The sequence below is a fragment of the Streptopelia decaocto genome (assembly GCF_964273445.1).
Source record: "Streptopelia decaocto genome assembly, chromosome: 1".
Taxonomy (NCBI): domain Eukaryota; kingdom Metazoa; phylum Chordata; class Aves; order Columbiformes; family Columbidae; genus Streptopelia; species Streptopelia decaocto.
In genome coordinates, this window is record NC_138663.1 from 168,397,793 (window position 1) to 168,414,442 (window position 16,650).

Genomic DNA, 16,650 nt, shown 5'->3' on the forward strand with positions numbered 1-16,650 from the left:
CAACCTGTTGTGCAAACTGGGTGTGACCTAAACTGCCATTTCCAACAGCCTCCCCTGACGATTCTCACACCAGTGCCATTTCCCAAGCCACTGCTGGCACAAGCACCAGCACGGGGGCCTGCAGGGGCAGGGGACAGGTAGGCCCTGAGACACTGTCTGCAAGTGATGCTTTCCACCCGCTGCCTGCAGACCCAACAGGATCTTAAAACATGGCCCTGGTTTTACTTGAATCTATTTAGGAAGCGATTTGCTTCAAGAATCATAGGATTACAGAATATTGGGAACTGGAAAGGACATCGAAAGACCATCTAGTCCAATTCCTCCACCGGAGCAGGAATACCTAGATGAGGTTACACAGGAAGCCATCCGGGCATGTTTGAATGCCTCGAGAGTAGGAGACTCCACAACCTCCCTGGGCAGCCTGTTCTAGTGTTCTGTCACCCTGAGAAGATGTTTCTTCTCAAATTTAAGTGGAACCTCCTGTGTTCCAGTTTGTATCCATTGCCCCTCGTCCTATCATTGGCTGTCACTGAGAAGAGCCTGGCTCCATCCTTGTGACACTCACCCTTTACATATTTGTAAACATGAATTAGGTCACCCCTCAGTCTTCTCCAAGCTCCCTCAGCCTTTCCTCATACGGGAGATGCTCCACTCCCTTAATCATCTTTGTGTCTCTGTGCTGGACTCTCTCCAGCAGTTCCCTGTCCTTCTTGAACTGAGGGCCCAGAACAAAACAAACCCTCCCACAACAGAAAGGGACTCACACCCAACCAGCCTCGAAGCGCCCTAAACGAGACAGAGAGGACACAGCCCCGCGGGCGGGGAAGCTCCACCCTCCCCGGGAAGAAGAGCGCATGCTCCCTGCCAAGCAGCCAATAAGAACGAGGCCGCTCGCCCTGCCTCGGTCTGGTATCGCCCGAAGCCAATAAGAGCGGGGAGCGTTGTGTGGCGGAAGTTGGGCCTCGGTGGGAGCGTGGCGCTATGGCCGCCGCCCCCGGGATGGTGCGGGCGTTGGAGGCGCTGGGTGAGGGGCTAGCGAGGGGATCTCGGGGTGGGGGGACGGGGACGCTGAGGGAACCACCTGGGCCCGCAGGGTGGGAGGCGAGGGCTGCCTGTTCCGAAGGGCTCAGTCGGTGGGCCACCCTGCGGAGCCACCTCGCCCCAGGCGAGCTGTTCGGGGTGGGCCCTGGCGAAGGCTTGTGGTGCGTTAGCGGGGCCTTCCCGGGTGTCCGCGGGTCGCCTGAGGGATTCGCCACTGGGCGGCAGCCTGGCTGGAGCGGTGTAGCCGTAGGAAGAGCAGCGGTGCCGTGGTGCTGGTGCCGGAGGGCAGGCGTGGTTGCCCGGTACGCGGAGGGGCGCGGTGCGGATGCTGCTCCGCCGGGTCGGGGGATTATTCAGGGGTGTCAAACTGTGCAGCTGCATAGAGTCAGTCAGGGGCTCTGAGGGGCCTTATGGAGTCGTGCCTCTTAAACTTTACTTGGGATGCTGAGAAGGTTATGTTACTGCTATTCATGACATTCTTTTAAAGAAAGCTTTGCTTTTAAGGTAGACGCATGTGTGATGACTTAGGAATTCTTGAGAGAGACTAGATTTACTACTGTAACACCTTAAGGATTTGCTTCTGCTCATTGTTGCTTGTGTTTTTTATTTCAGATGTTGGTAGTGTAGCAGATAAGATTAATTTAATACCTCAAGACTTTTTTGCAGAACTGGTAAGTAGGGCAATAAATGGGCTGTGGAAGAGCTTTTGGCACTCTGTGATTCCAGAAAAGCTTTATATTTAGCCTTTTCTGATTTTTGTCTTTTGCAAAGGGAATCTTATGTATGTGGTAGCTTAGATTTGTATGGCTCAAAAAATGGACCAGTCCTGCTAAGAGTAATGGGGTTGCTTTAAAATTTATGTTTCTATCACAGGAGATTTTAAAAAATGTATTTTTGCCTTTCATCTAAAGGAGATATGAAGCTAGCTTGTCTAGAAAACATTCAACTTGTTTACTGTAGTGTGCACTTGAAAAGTATGACTGTTCAGTTAGTGTGAAAGTGGTGTGTTAAGTGCAAATAGCTAGTGAGGTAGTAACTAAAAGTCATGACTGAGTTTGCTTTTCTGGATTTGATATAGCTTTAAAACCAGTCATTTCAATGACTTTATTCTGCACTCTGCACTTAAAGCATCCTCCTGTTGTCCATTTTTGCATTAACCAGTTTCTTTTTTCTTTTGTAGTCTCCCAAGTGTTCAAACTAGCTTTGTCTTGTATATTAAAATATGCATGATGAACGTTTTCAAACTTACTTTCAAACTTCTTTACAGTGTGAACAAATAATTCAACATCTGAACCATAAGATCCCAGGTGTAAATACAGCTGAACTGTGTCAGGTAAGTTTGGATACTAGTACTTAAAAGCAATGATATTAGCTGTATATGCTCTAAATAATAGATTACTCAAGGCAATTTTTGTCCATGCATACATGTACAAAGCATTTTTATTAATGCATGGTTTTATTATTATTTGTAATTGTTTGAGCATTCTGTTTCCAGAGAATTCAAACATCTGGGCTTGAGATTAATGTTGGTGACCTGGCAAAAATAGCTACCATTATTTCCTTTCTTTTTAGGTAAGCACAAAATAATTTACTTTGTCTCATGTTTGTAGTTTGGTGTTTTAGTGTTGTGGGTTTTTTTTTCCCTCCACCCCTACTTAATAGTGGTATTAAGAAATGACATCGCATGTGGGTATAAAATAAACTGATTTGGGAAAAGGGCAGAAGTTTGTAACTTTCAATACACAAAAAATTTCTGGATTTAGTTTACATTCGGAAAAAATGTAGTTATTTAATATAGGCTCACTTTTTGTAATTAAAAAAACTAAAGTAATTGTTCTAAGAATCCTGTCTGCAAGCTTTAGAACTCACTGGCAAAATAAAAGAGGAAGTTAAGCTCTGTAGTGAAACAAAGTCAGCTAGGCCTCTGCCTGGAAAAAGCATGTTCTAAAAACTGTGTTTCTTACAGATTAGAAACCTGTATTTGTGTCTGTTTGAAGGGCACACAGTTTTATAATGTTGAACTCTGCTGTGATAAAGGTAGAGTTTTTAGGTAGTATTTTTAGCTGGTTTGCTGTAAGATTTCCTCTCTTCAGAAAGATAAAATTTTCAAGATCTTGCTTTTCCTTTTAGTATCTAGTATCTGAAGATTTTGTAATGTTAATATGACTAAGGAAAATTTACCAGTGGAAATTTAACATACTGCTTTTTCCTCTATAAAATACGAAGCTTTAAATTATATTAGACCATGCTACTTGGAGGACCAACTCTTTTTCTTTAAGAGGAGTAGACCTGCATGAACAAACCTAGGGTGGGAATTTTTTTACCTGTTTTGTAGAGGAAATCAAGTGGCAATTTTTCTCCACACTTGCTGCCTTTTCAGTTGGTTTATTGCATCATTTGACTCATCTTAGTACCAGTTATACCATTACCTAGAGGTCCTTACTTGCCTTTTGGTGATACTTAAACTACCTCTCCTAAATGTTTAATTAAACTGCTTTGTATAATAATATTGTTTAACTGCTTTATGCACACACCTTTCACTGAATTATGCCTTTTTCCAGTTGCAAAAGCACTTTGAGGCTGCAATTATTTTTATTTTTATGTTGCATGTTGTGTAAGTGCAGCAAAGCTTGGTCGCTGCATATTAAGATGCATGAAAAGTCATGTTGTTTCTTGCGTGTGGATACAGATTAGTAAAATATTCTGGGAAAAAAAAATCACAGGCTGCCTTATTATTGTAAATTACATAGACACATAAAGCAGAAATTTAAAAATGCCTGTTCGGGGTGAAGTGAAAAATTTTTATTAAACTGTGGGGAATTAAACTGATGTGGTGTTCTTTGGATATACCTATAGCACAGCAGCCAGAAACAACCTCTCTACGGAAGAACTTGTCACCACTTTGGGCAATGCAGTCAGCGCGCTGCCAAAACATGCAGTGCAAGTTATTCGTCACGTATGGAATGAGCAGGGTAAATCCATTAGTGTGTCAGAAGATGCAAGAAATATGGCCACAGTGGGGCAGGTAACTAAATGACAAAGTGCAGCTGAGCTATTACTTTTTCAGAGATGTCAGTGCTTTGTTGTTTAAGTTGTATTGTCTAGCACATGGTTGGTATCTTGACTGCTGAAAGCTTCCCTATATCAGTGTTGTTAAATGTTTACCCAGATAAAGCATATACAATATAAGCTGTCTAAATGCTGGACAGCTTTCTGATGTTATTGTTTGGATGTTAATGGTGTGTGTCTAACTCTTTAAAATCAGTGCTTCATAGTGGTATTAGGGGGGGTGAGTGGCAGATAATTGTATTAGCTGTTTTTGTAAATATGTTTTAAATGTAATTTGAATTGTTCCTTAGAGTTGATAACACTAGCACTTGATTATTTGTTGTCTCCCTTAAGTTTAATTTTTTTTAAAGATACTTTCTGTCAATTTTCAGCATTCCTGTTTTTTCCTTTTTGAAAAAATACCACTGAGTTTGTGTTTTAAGGTATTTTTTCCTAACAATAGTTTAAAAGAGTGCAGAACTAGGAAAAAAAATCTTTGTCTGAGGCTTGATAGTGTCTAAAGGCTCTCTTTGCTTCTTTGTTCAACAGTTCTAAAATGGTTAAAAACAACTTACCTGCCTGAAATGTATTTGTGATGTACTTAGATTTATCTAAAATACAGTTAGGAAATGCCTTTTTTCCTCCATTATTGCATTATAAAATTCTTGGTCACTCTCTGAGGCTTTTCTCATGTTTCCACTTGATTTAGAAACGTAAAAAAAAAAAAAAAACAACTAATCAAAAAACAAACAAACAAAATCCCAAACAACAAAAAAACAATTCATGAATGGTCTACAAGCCACGTGAGCTCTGTGGCTCAAGCTTCACTTAGTAGAACTGTAAATAGACTGTACTTGACTATTGACAGTACTTGAATAATGAAAACAGATTAAGTGAAGTAACTTATTAAATTGCTTATTTTTTCACTATTAGAAGGAAGGGCAGATGATTTTTGTATTCACAGTATCTGAAGTATCTGTTAGTTTCCCATTTGATTATGAGCTCTAGATGTCCTATATTGTCTGTAAAACATCCACCCAATGGAACAGCTGTGATAGGCTAGATCTCTTTAACACTGTTTCCAATTATATTCTTCTTTGCAGTTTGTAGATATTAAATGGAAACTGGGAGTTGCTATGAGCTCCGACACCTGTAGGTCTCTGAAGTATCCTTATGTCACACTGACGCTAAAAGTGGCAGACCCTTCAGGACAAATAACAGACAGATCTTTTGAAATGACGATCCCACAGTTCAAGGTCTGTAATCGGTGCTACTTGATTCAGTCTCTTAAAAAAGGGACGTTGTTGTGAAGGACCAACTGTATACCTCAAGGCGTATGTTTGTGTTGCTTATTTACCAATACAGTCATTCAAAGATGAAGCATTAAACAATTACTTAAAGCACTGAAGCTAAATACTTAATTTCATAGCATTTAGTTCTACATTACTTATCTGAAAACGCTAATTTAGCTGTAATTGATATATTCTTGTACAAATAAGCCAACAACTGAAGACATAAAGACTTTTGTGTCTTTCTTGTTAGTTATTACTCTTACCTTATTAAATTTATGGAATATTTGAAATCTGTGGAACTGTTCCCCAGCCTCAAAATCTAAAACTTGGGTTAAGCTTAACATTTGTCTAATGATTGGGAATGGAGGTTGGTCTGCTTTGTCACCACTGGCTCTTAATTGCCATGCCTTCATCTGGAAACTTACGTAACTTGGTTTAATTTTGCATAAATGTGGCACTTCTGTTGTCGTGCCTGCTTAAAGGGCCAATATGTCACTCAGAATATTGCACAAGGTTACAAATAAATACTTAGAGTTCGACTGGCAGAAATTTGAGAAGGATATTCTGAATGCTAAGGTGTTGTGAATAATTGCATTCATTTTGGTTGAAACCTATTTTTATAATTTGCTGTTCAGCTACTATAAGAAATGGATGCTAAACTTGAGAAGCCTGGATTATTTCAGATGGGAATAGAAACATTTGCATGGGAAGGTTTTTTGGTGTTTTATTTGTTGTGGTGTGAGAGCTACTTTGTATTTTTCTTTCATAGCATCTTCTATTAATAGGCAAACCAAGGCAAATAAGACATTGCTTGTTTAGATTTAATAGCGAATGTGTCCAAATGCCAATTCACCTACAAAAAGAAAAGGAGAAACTTTCAGTTCAAGCTGCAAATTGTAACTGGAGGAAAGAGGGAATGTGAGAAGCTTGGATTGTGATTTTTGTGCTGTTAATACTTTGAACTGCAGTTTGAGCTTTTCTTTAAGCAACTGAAATTTAACTCTTGCTTTTTAGAACTTCTTCAGACAGTTCAAGGAAATGGCAGCTGTTCTGGAAACAGTTTGAAGAGAACTTTTTATTTACACTGAAATTTTGGACAGACTTAGGTCAAGTAAACTTTCTGTTCTGCACAGGGAATAAAGTGCCATTTTTCAGCAAGGTATGTATCCTTGTCTTTGACAGGTATTTGTGAGCATCATCCTTGCATTGCTGTGAAGATTTCTTTGCTTTTTGAATGCTTGAAGCCAACTCTGCAGTATTTGGAAAATGTGTCCAGCTTTGTTCATTCTGATAGAGAAAAGATCATGATGTGTACAGAGAAGCATCACTGTAGACTTTCTAACATTAATGAGTAAGAAACTACATGTTTAACTCTGGAGTGCAGAAAGATACCTGGAAATCTTCACTGGGAAGATACTGAGAGAACTATAAATCTCATGTTAACATTTTTGTCTGGAAAATTGAGGTGCGCTTGGACTCAAGGGCAATATTAAGGAGTATATAAAGTTACACATAACAAAGCATAGTGTTATTCTTGAAGAACAGCAATGTCAAGTAGTTGTAGGTATTTGCAGACCTCGCTTCCAGTCTTCTTTTAATAACTGGAGAATGTACTTGCCCAAACAGCTTGTTTATTTCAAATACTTATTTCCCACCACCTAGGCTTATGAAAACTGAGTTAATGCATTAAGCTTTTCTGCAGATCCAATTTTTTTTCTTTGAAATAAAGCCCAGACACTAATTTTAAATGAAGGTAAAAAGGTGAATTTAATTCAAAACCATTTAATATATTTTTGCCTTTGCATTTAATCCAGCTCTTAATATGTGGCAGTCTGCTTGACGTTTTGATCAGCAGTCTGCTTTCTAATTAAATTGGAATATTGATGTAGCTGCCTCACTCCAAGCCCTGAACTAGAAAAGTCAAGAGGGAACTTGAAAGTTCAAGCTGGAGTGTTAGCCAAGCACATCAAAAAAGGACCACACTAAAAGTCAGCAAGATTTTTTTTTTTTGCTTTTTGTATGGTGTTGCAGGAATCCACTAGACTGTTGCATATGCTTATTCTCAGGCAATATCCTAACCAGCAGAAATTTTACTTTGATTCTGAAGAATGGGGGCACTGCCAAAGGGGGAGTGATAAATCCAGTGTGCTTGCATGCCTTCCTTTTTTATATCTTGAGTTTTCCATAAACAAAACAGAAATTGCAAATACAGTGGGATATCATAAATACAATACTGTTGCATTTCAAGATGTGCTGGTGATGAAATAGAGCAAGTAAATCTGGACAGAGAGAATTCAAACTGCTAAGTAGACTGAAGTTTATGCTGCAACTTTGCAACTTCAGAATGGTAGAGGCAAGAACCAGTTTTGCTGGGACAGATCTTCAAGTGATTTCAGGCTCCCTGAAGTGAGAACACCTACCTTTCTAACCCACTTAATTTTTTATTAACTTCCTTAGAAGGTACTAGAAAGTCATGGGTACAGGTTATGCTGTATGCATTAAAATGAACTGCAGCACATCATGCATGCTGCATACTGCAACCCTTTTAATAGAGATATACATCTCACTATTTGGGCATTATACATGGTGCATAAAAACAGTACTTTGGAGTTGATTAGAAGCCTAAGTGAAACAGTGTTGGCTTTAACAAAATATAGCAGTTTTGAGCTGTGGCCACTGAGCTGGGTGATACTTCCTTTGTGCTGCTGAAGTACAAGGTGTTTGTATTGTGGTTGGAGAGAGCAGATTGCTCCTGTCTGGGACCCTCAGTGGAATGTCTCAAAATGGTCTTGGGAACAGGCTTCCCATTTGCCTTTTCCCTGTTGTCTGCAAGGGCTTAGGGCTGAACACAGTGCAAAATATGCTCTCTGTGTGTGGAAAAGTGATGTGTGAGCAGCTGATTTTTTTTTTTTAATTTGCAGAAGCTGGAGTGTAAGGCTCATATAACTGGAAAAAATTGTCATGCTTTGGCCTAGTGAGTGAATTGGTTTACATCAATGCAACAGCTACAGGAAAATAATAGTTTTGTTTTTAAGTAAAGCTGGAGCCTTACAAATACTTCCTGTTTGTTCTAGTGCACTTAAGTTCTTCATATCTGGAAATATTTGTGCCTTCATTGGAACTGAATAGAAAAGCAGATTTAATTAATCATGTCTTAACTTCTAGAAACAATCAATTTAGTAGATGCTGGAAGGTAATGAGTAAACTTTCAATTACTATTTTTGCTTAGTCCATCACCAAGAGGAGAAAGTTGGCACCCTTTGAAAAGTCTTAACATGTTGTCAAGTCAAAAATTCTAGAAATATTAATGAATATTTTTTTACATCTCTCTGAACTCCAGCATGTTGTAACTCTGGCTGGAAGATGCCTGGACACGTGTGCTATACTAGTTTACTGTCTGAGAATTTTCAGAGGTGTTTATGGACATCTAGGAGATGTGATTAAAAGTTGGCTATGTACTCAAACTTCTGAGATGTGTCCTGATCACTATCAGTAAGAATTCCTATACTGAGTAATGGAAGAATTAAGTACTTTATTAGGAAAAAAAAAAAAACCACCAAACTAATAGTTTGCAGGGTAGCAATATTAACACGTTCAAACAAGCTGTTGAATTGTTTGTCTGTATGTGCAGAAACCAGATCACTTAAAGAGAATCAGGAGTCATTGTGTGTTCCTATGTCTTCTTGATTGATAAGAAATTGTATACCAATATTTTTGTAAGTCCACCACAAACAGTTATTAAACATATAGGTAATGAAGATAAAGATGGTCTGTGTTTTTATTTTAAGCCTACTGCATCAAAGTCTGTCTTGTAAATACTATAATTAGTAAACTTCAGGAGTAGACTATGACTAAACTTCTTCCCTTATTAAATTAGGATGAAGTTCAGGCACATGCGCTCTGTCTCCGTGGTGGGGTATCAAGGAGCTGAGGGATAACTGCAGGTTGCAAGGAATATTTGTATCAATTACTTACCACTAGACAAAACATTTTATTGAACCAGGAAGAGACAGAGGACATATGAGATTAATGAGATTTTGCAGGAAATTGCATTCAAGTGGTTTTCTTTCCTTAACTGTATTTAGGGGAGAAGTAAACAATTTTCAACGTTTGCCTGGAACAGAGCAAGAGGAAGGAAGAGGGGTGTGAAAAAATGGTCTTGCAAGGTAAACAAACCCAAAGGAAGGAATAAAGAAGGAATCTCCTGGCAATGACTGTCATCACATGACTTTTTTTTTTTTTGCGTGTTTCAAACACAACAGACCATTTGCAGAAAGCTGTTTTGTAGAAAAATGGAGAAAGGCCCACAGAATGGCTGTAGTCCTATCTGCGCACTAGTGTTTTATATACTTAGCTTCTGCACACTTTAGCCTAGTCATTGCCAAAGTAAGAGCATGTCTCCATTCCTACTTCCACAAAATTATACTGTCTTTAACCACGTTTTAAAGGTATGTCACTTTGGTTTTTTAATGTGAACCTGTCCCTCTTTATTATTTACTTTCCTGTTTCAAGCCTTTGCACTATGTTTGGACACCTGAACTAAATACAAAGGTACATTGATAAACTGGGGGAGTGGAAGAATGTTGTTTCTTCCTGTTTGCCCTGTTTCCTCTGGTGTTTGAATGTTTTATTACCCTCTTAACTGTGGGACTAATGAGAGGGTAATTTCCACTCCTTTGCAGAGGCATGCAGGGTTCTTCTGTTTAGCCCTTGCGGGTACTAGAATAACACACACAAGTTCCTGAGTCATTTAATCTATCTGCAGCAAAAAATGCCCCATCTTTGAAGAACTTTTGCAACGGGGCGGAGACTTAAAATTCTGCAGTCTCCATCCTATCTACTACCCTGTGGTGGATCATGGTAGCAGTTGTTTCCCAGATGGATTTTTAGTTAAATGTTATATACCCATTGGTTGGGCTGCTAGCTTACTGGGCACTTGCTTAGTTCCCAAGTTCAAATTATGTATAGAATAGTCATACATGTATAGTACATAAAATGAGTGCCTTGACCTGGGTTGAGCTTGCACACTGTGCTGCCACTGTCCTCCCTTTCTGAGGCTGGGTCACTTAATGAACAGCTGGATTTGCTTGTCACTGTGCCATTTTGGCCAAATGTTTGTTTCTACTGTACAGCACTGTCTATAAATACCCATCCAGTTCCACTCTTGGTGCTAAAGTGTGTGAGAAAGAGTGTGTGTTAGAGGGATGATCCTCAGCATTCTTTACACTCAGTCTGGACTCGTTTGAAAGACTTCCTGACTCTTGTTTCCAAGGTTTTTCTGAGGGGAAGGTGGAGGAACGACCTGCCATTTGAACTGAGTTACTGGGATATGTCTGTGATTACTTATGATTCTGTGTCATTGAAAAAGGAAGCTGAGATTGCTGATTTTCTCTGTGAAAGCTAATTTTAGCATTTCTGGGTTTCCTCTTCCCTGTACTACATTTTCTTCCTATGGCTAATTACAGTCTAGCTGCCCCAGCTTGAGAGCTGTTTCTGTTCCATGTCTGTAGGTGCCACAGTTTCCAAATACTCTGTTAGCTTTTACATTACAAATATTTACATTTTTACAAATTTTATTTACAAATATAAATTTGTAAGTATTTGTATTTTTAAATTGGAGATTTTACTGTCAGATTTGTTCTTCTCATACTGAGCTTTGGAACAGTAAGCTTACTATGCATATTAAAAAAGGAAAATTCTATTTTTTCATACAATAAGCTTCTGTGCTAAATAGTATTTTAAGAGGAATTTGTCATAGCACCGGTCACCAGGTGGCACTGCTACACACAGTAATCCTTACAATGCATGTCTGACAATGGGATAAGGACTTCATCTTCTCCCTTGTGTAGCTTATATCTGGAACTGTGCATATTCATGTCACCATGACTTCCATCCTACTTACTACACTGTAGAGAAATGCTCTAACTTGTGTTAATTATTAAAAAGATGACCATAAAGATTTCAAGTGATGTAAACAAGACTTAGCATTTTAATAACAGACCATATACCATACATTGTATATTTGCAGTAGCTTAAAACAGTGAGTTAATTATAGTAACAGTAGTTAATTACACTAAGCATTATGACTTGTTCTTTAAATAGTATCATGTTACACTTCTGTTGGGGCCTATTCTCATTTTACATTTTTTCCCCCCTGTTTATACATCTCTCAAATATTTTTCTAGATCTGTATCTCGTTCATAGAATAAGTGATTTGCATGTCTATCTGAGGTTTTCCTGCAGTTTAACCACTCTAAAATCCTTCTTCCTATTTTGTTATGCAGCCTTGTTTTCAGGATCTTTATGCCACACTTAGGGATATACTTTTCTGCCACTGAAAGTGGCCCTGTTGCTTCATTTCCCTGTGAATTACCTCTGAATCCCAAAAATAATGTTTTGGTGTTCTTGGTACTGCGGAGGCTGCAAAGAATTTTTCTTTTGCCTAGTATGTCATCACTAGTGTGTCTTAAACAGGTTACAGGTGTTTTTAAAAAATAAACCAAACCAAACCCAAACTCATCTGGGAGCTTGGCCAAATTAAAGCAAGACCAGCTTCCTTCCTGGTGATGTTTCTGAACCAGCAAGTACTGGATGCTGCAGCCAGGCATGAAGCTTGAGAGGGGTGTTTACATTTAAAATGAGTAGAGGAACATAAGTGCGTGTCTCACATGAATCTCAGGTGTGATATGCAATGCTGCTTCTCACAGTTGGGAATGTGGGAAGACGAGAGATGCTTGGCAGTTGACAAAGTCAAGGCAACAGATGTCTATTTACCTTGGAGAGAGTCAAGGACGATGAGAAAGAGGATTAAGGGGTTCCCATCTGTTCTTTTTTTGGCAGCTATGCTGGCACCGTTCTTGGTCTTGTGTTGGGGCTACAAGTGCTCTGTTGTTCTTGGTAAGCTGCACCTTCTCTTACCCAACATACAGTACAGGTGTGAACTTAGAATAACATTTTTAATAGTGATACATTGTTGAAGTCTTCATGATATTTGTGTTTTTCCTCTTGGAACAGATATTTGTGACCTTTTGAAGTCAAAGTACTCTTGCTTTCCAAAGCATCTATATTCTGTATTATTAGCAGATCTGCAGTAGAGTGCAGAAATATTAACCTTTCTAATCTGTTGTTCATCCTTTGTAATAATGTATTTGTGGACTAATATCAAGATGCCCCTTTCAGCTTTGGCAATGACAAGAAATCCTGTCTTAGTTACCATTGCCAGGGTGTTGGAGGGGGACCGGGATCCCTTCCAAATCACAAAAAGAGATAGAGGTAGTGGGTACTGTCAGGGAGAGAAGTGGACTCCAGCAGCTGCAGTGCTCTCTTCTTCTATTTTTTCTCTTCTTCGTATGTTACTGCAGTGGTTGAGGACTAGTAGGGAAGTAAATGTCTCCTTCATATAAAAGCAGAAATAATTGGGAATGTGGAAGTTCTTGTTGCAGAAGTTGCTCTGTCTCCTGTAATAACAACCTTTGCAACCGGCCTGAGCTGCTAACAGCCACCAAACTCCATATTATCTCAACAGGGATTTTAGTAAGCTGATCTTATATCCCTTAAAATTACTGCACATGTTCTTACCTAGAAAGATGCTATGATCACACATAAGCACACCAGGCTCAAGATTAAAACTTAAATTTTAAACAAAAAAGCGTGTTTCACCAGATTCAAAGTGTGCTGTGCTGGAAAGTCTGATGGGGGACAACTGTTACATTAAAAAATAACAAAATAAGAATCTGCTATACAATCAAATGCTTCTTTGAAGAGAAACATAATAATTCAATGCCTTGGCTCTCTTAATCAGTCCTACATTAAATTGAATAACGATATACTGAACACAGACACAAAATGTGGTGGGTTGCCTTAGGTTCTAGAGATGTTTATGAAATTTCTATGTAAGGATTATTCTCCTATGAACTTTGCTCATTCCAGTTCCCCTAAATCTGTTTTTGAGTGGTTCTTATTGGCAGAACAAATTATAATCTGTCATTACTATGAGAAAAGATTAGTGCCATTTGAGAAGGAAAAAAAAACAAACAGCAAACCACCCAACCCCCTGTCAGATTAATTTAGTCATTTTTACTGTGTACAAAGTGTCTCTTGCTATTGAAATATCTCTGACTGATGTCTTACTCAAACCTTTGTCATTGCATTTTAAACTCTATACAGCCTCCAGCATATACAATTTTCATTATTTGTAGTGATGTTATTACACACCTAATAGAGGAAGCACCAGAATTTCTCTAGCAGCTGAAGTTTAAAGCTTCGGTAATAAGCAGAGTCTACTGGACTTACTTCCAAAACTTCCAATTATATTTCCAAAACTTAGAGTCTTCAACTATGACTGGGTAAATTAATAAAATGTTTTCTAAAGTAAAAATGTCTATATCTGAGACCTTACTAAAAGGTGAGCTTGAGAGCAAGATAAAATTTGACTAATGCAAATATGGTAGTGAACCTTGAAACCCCAGAGACTTAAGTGACAGCATTCTTAGAAAAGCAATAGGATGAAAAGCAATTCCAGCTATGGGGCATATTATTGAAATAAAGTACTCCAGTCCAGGGTGATTGAGATTACACATAAATTATGGGATTGTAAAGGCAAGTCTACAGCTTCTCTAATTTTTTTTCTGCAATTAAAATTGTGGCTGGAAAGCTTAAGGGGATGGATAATTACTAGCAATTAACAGTCTGATCATGTGAGATGCTGAGATCTCTGCTCCTGAAGAAATACTGTGAACTGTGGTTGCTTACCATTTTGCAGGTTTAAATCCTTTAACACTGAAGATGAACTGATGATCTGGATGTGATACATGAAATGGCTGCTGTGGTGCCATGTTCAGGAACAGTATATGCTATCAAGGTATCATCTTAATGAACAAAATGTACTTCCTTTAATAAACAGAGGGAAAATATACTTACCCATTTTATTTGGAAAAATAATCTTTATGTGTGGTACTTTATTGACAAGCACATTAAATCCAAAATGTTCAGAGGCATTTACTTACATTTAGCTGACCGTATCCATGTTTTGTCACTTCAATAATATACTTTTGACAGATTTTGTATCTAATGTCTATTTAGTCAACAGCAATCAATGGCAGGTTATCAACAATTCAAAAAGTATGACTGTGTGTGTGGTTGGTTTTATTTGACCAACTGAACATGTATTTGCAGCACATGATACGGCAGTTATTGAGCATAGTACTTTAGATCTTGCAATATAGTTTTTACTTTGAATTTTACAATTTCTTCCAAGAAGCTTGACCAATAATAATAATAATAATAATAAAGGATTTTTTTTTTAAATTGTGGACTCTCATCAGAGGCTTTGTCTGTCACATCTCTGCATGGCTGCTACATTTCTACTTCTTTCCATTTGGGATGACCTGGATAAAAACTGCTCATTCATCAAGAACAGACATGAATTTCCAAGGCTCTGTGGATAAGGGCTATGGAAAGTCGCTTTCTTTTCTATTCCACAATTTCTGATTGTTGTTAACTGAGCTATAGGGATTACATAGTTTAGGCTAATTCCTAACTATATTGTACAAAGAATGAGATGATGATGCTTTTGTTACTGCTACAGTTTTAAACACTGGGGAGGATTTACATGAGCAATATGCCAGAGGTCATGAGCAAAGGAATACTGTGCTCAATATAAGAGAAATCAGAAAGTTTTAACTTAAAAGGTGCATGAAATCTTACAACTGAAATGAGAAGGGACCAACTTCAAGAAGAAAAGTTATGCAACTAAAGGATTGAGTTTCTAATGAAACACAATGAGATGGGAGGATAAAAAGTGGTAGGCAAATTAAAGGATAAGAAAGAAATGATGAAGTAAATGGATAAATGTAGTGGACAGCTAAATGGGATTATTATGAATAATCAATTCAGAGAGACATAAAAAGCTGAAGCAAGAAGAAAGCATGAAAACTTTGGATTAACATCTGAGAATTTGATTATGAAGGTATTTAAAATATTAGTGGTAGAGTTTATGTAAATTAATCTTAAGAGGGATTTGTATAAAGAACTCAATAATAACAATAAATTAAGTCAAAATAACCACATCTCATATCATATTAAGGAAATTATCCAAAAGGAGAAACTGCACATAACTGGTGCAATGGTGACAACTAAAGAGTTTCAGATTCATTTTCCACACTTTGTTCCTTGGAGTTCTACCTGGTAAAACAATTTATCAAAACTGAAGTGCATCCTTAGCAGCTGAGAACCCAGCTCTGTAGCATCTTCAAGAGAAGGCTGCTTGTTTTGTTTGAACAACATGAGACCATCAATGGCTCTGTGATTGCCTGTTTTTTTGTTTTGTTTTTTTTCCTAATGTTCTGATGATTGTCTTCACACTTCCCGATTATTAAGTGTTTGTATTGCCACAGCATCTAAAAACCTTGGTGGTTGTTGCAACCTGGTTTTGGTGGGTCATATACCAAAAGAATACAAAGGGATCTAATAGCCTCGGAGACAGTGTTTGCAGCCAACTGCAGCAATTCAGTATGGAGGAGTTTCCCCCTTAGTCTGCTTTGTTAGAGCCATTTCATGATTTAACCCATCTAAAATCATTGCAATAGACGTATGAGGGGGTTTCTCCGGTGTTTCAGTGCAAGCCCAGTGCTCGGTTCACTTCCCTGGTAGTTCAAATCGCTCTTTGCGCTCAAGTGACTGAATTGCAGCTTCACGCTCCGGATGAATCACCTAACGAACCGTTCCCCAAAGGAGCGAGCAGCCTTGCTGCCCCCATTGCCCCCCAGCAGCTATCCCCGCTTCCTTTGTGCCAACAGCCGTGTCTGTGTGAGCCCTGTCACTTAAATTAGAGGCGGCTCAGGGAACTGGACTGGCAGAAAACGAGCAGTTCATTGCAGCATTAAATCAGTGCTGCCAGGAAGCGAACGGGTCTTCTTCCAGGTGCGTTGTCACAGGAGCCTGCCGGCTCCCAAACTGTCATCCTGCAGCGCTGGAGCACAAAATCTCCAATTACATTCGCAGCTAAAGGCTTAACGCTAACTGTGCAGACTGAGCAACAAGAAATTTTTTAGGTTTGCGATCCAGAAAATTTGGCCATTATCGTTTAACTACCTCCCTTGTAAAATGTAATGTACAACACCACATTTCAGATATTAATGTGTGCAAACGGTCAGCTTGGGAAAGCAATTCCATTCTGGCTTTAACTTGTACAGTTTTAGCAAATGTTAAAGCTGGTGTCCAGCCTAAGTAAGACTTTTGCATTAGCTGCCCTGTTCTAAAAAAAACTCAT

General features: G+C 38.6%; 1 protein-coding gene across 3 annotated transcripts; it reads left to right on the top strand.

Annotated features, from left to right (window-relative positions):
- The first annotated feature begins 921 nt into the window (after positions 1–921).
- On the top strand, positions 922–14,687 carry COMMD6 (COMM domain containing 6). 3 transcript variants are annotated; one of them, XR_014184686.1, is made up of 9 exons: positions 922–1,024; positions 1,654–1,712; positions 2,309–2,374; positions 2,537–2,613; positions 3,898–4,066; positions 5,193–5,345; positions 6,396–6,540; positions 9,467–9,547; positions 14,143–14,687. XR_014184686.1 is itself a non-coding variant. In XM_082058836.1 (7 exons), exons 1-7 carry the CDS (start codon positions 982–984, stop codon positions 6,444–6,446), a joined length of 618 nt encoding a protein of 205 aa, XP_081914962.1. In that variant the 5' UTR covers positions 922–981; the 3' UTR covers positions 6,447–9,145. The 3 variants fall into 3 exon arrangements, 1 of the variants encoding a protein (XP_081914962.1); XR_014184687.1 differs by lacking the exon at positions 9,467–9,547; XM_082058836.1 differs by lacking the exons at positions 9,467–9,547; positions 14,143–14,687 and having other exon boundaries at positions 6,396–9,145.
- Positions 14,688–16,650: the final 1,963 nt, after the last annotated feature.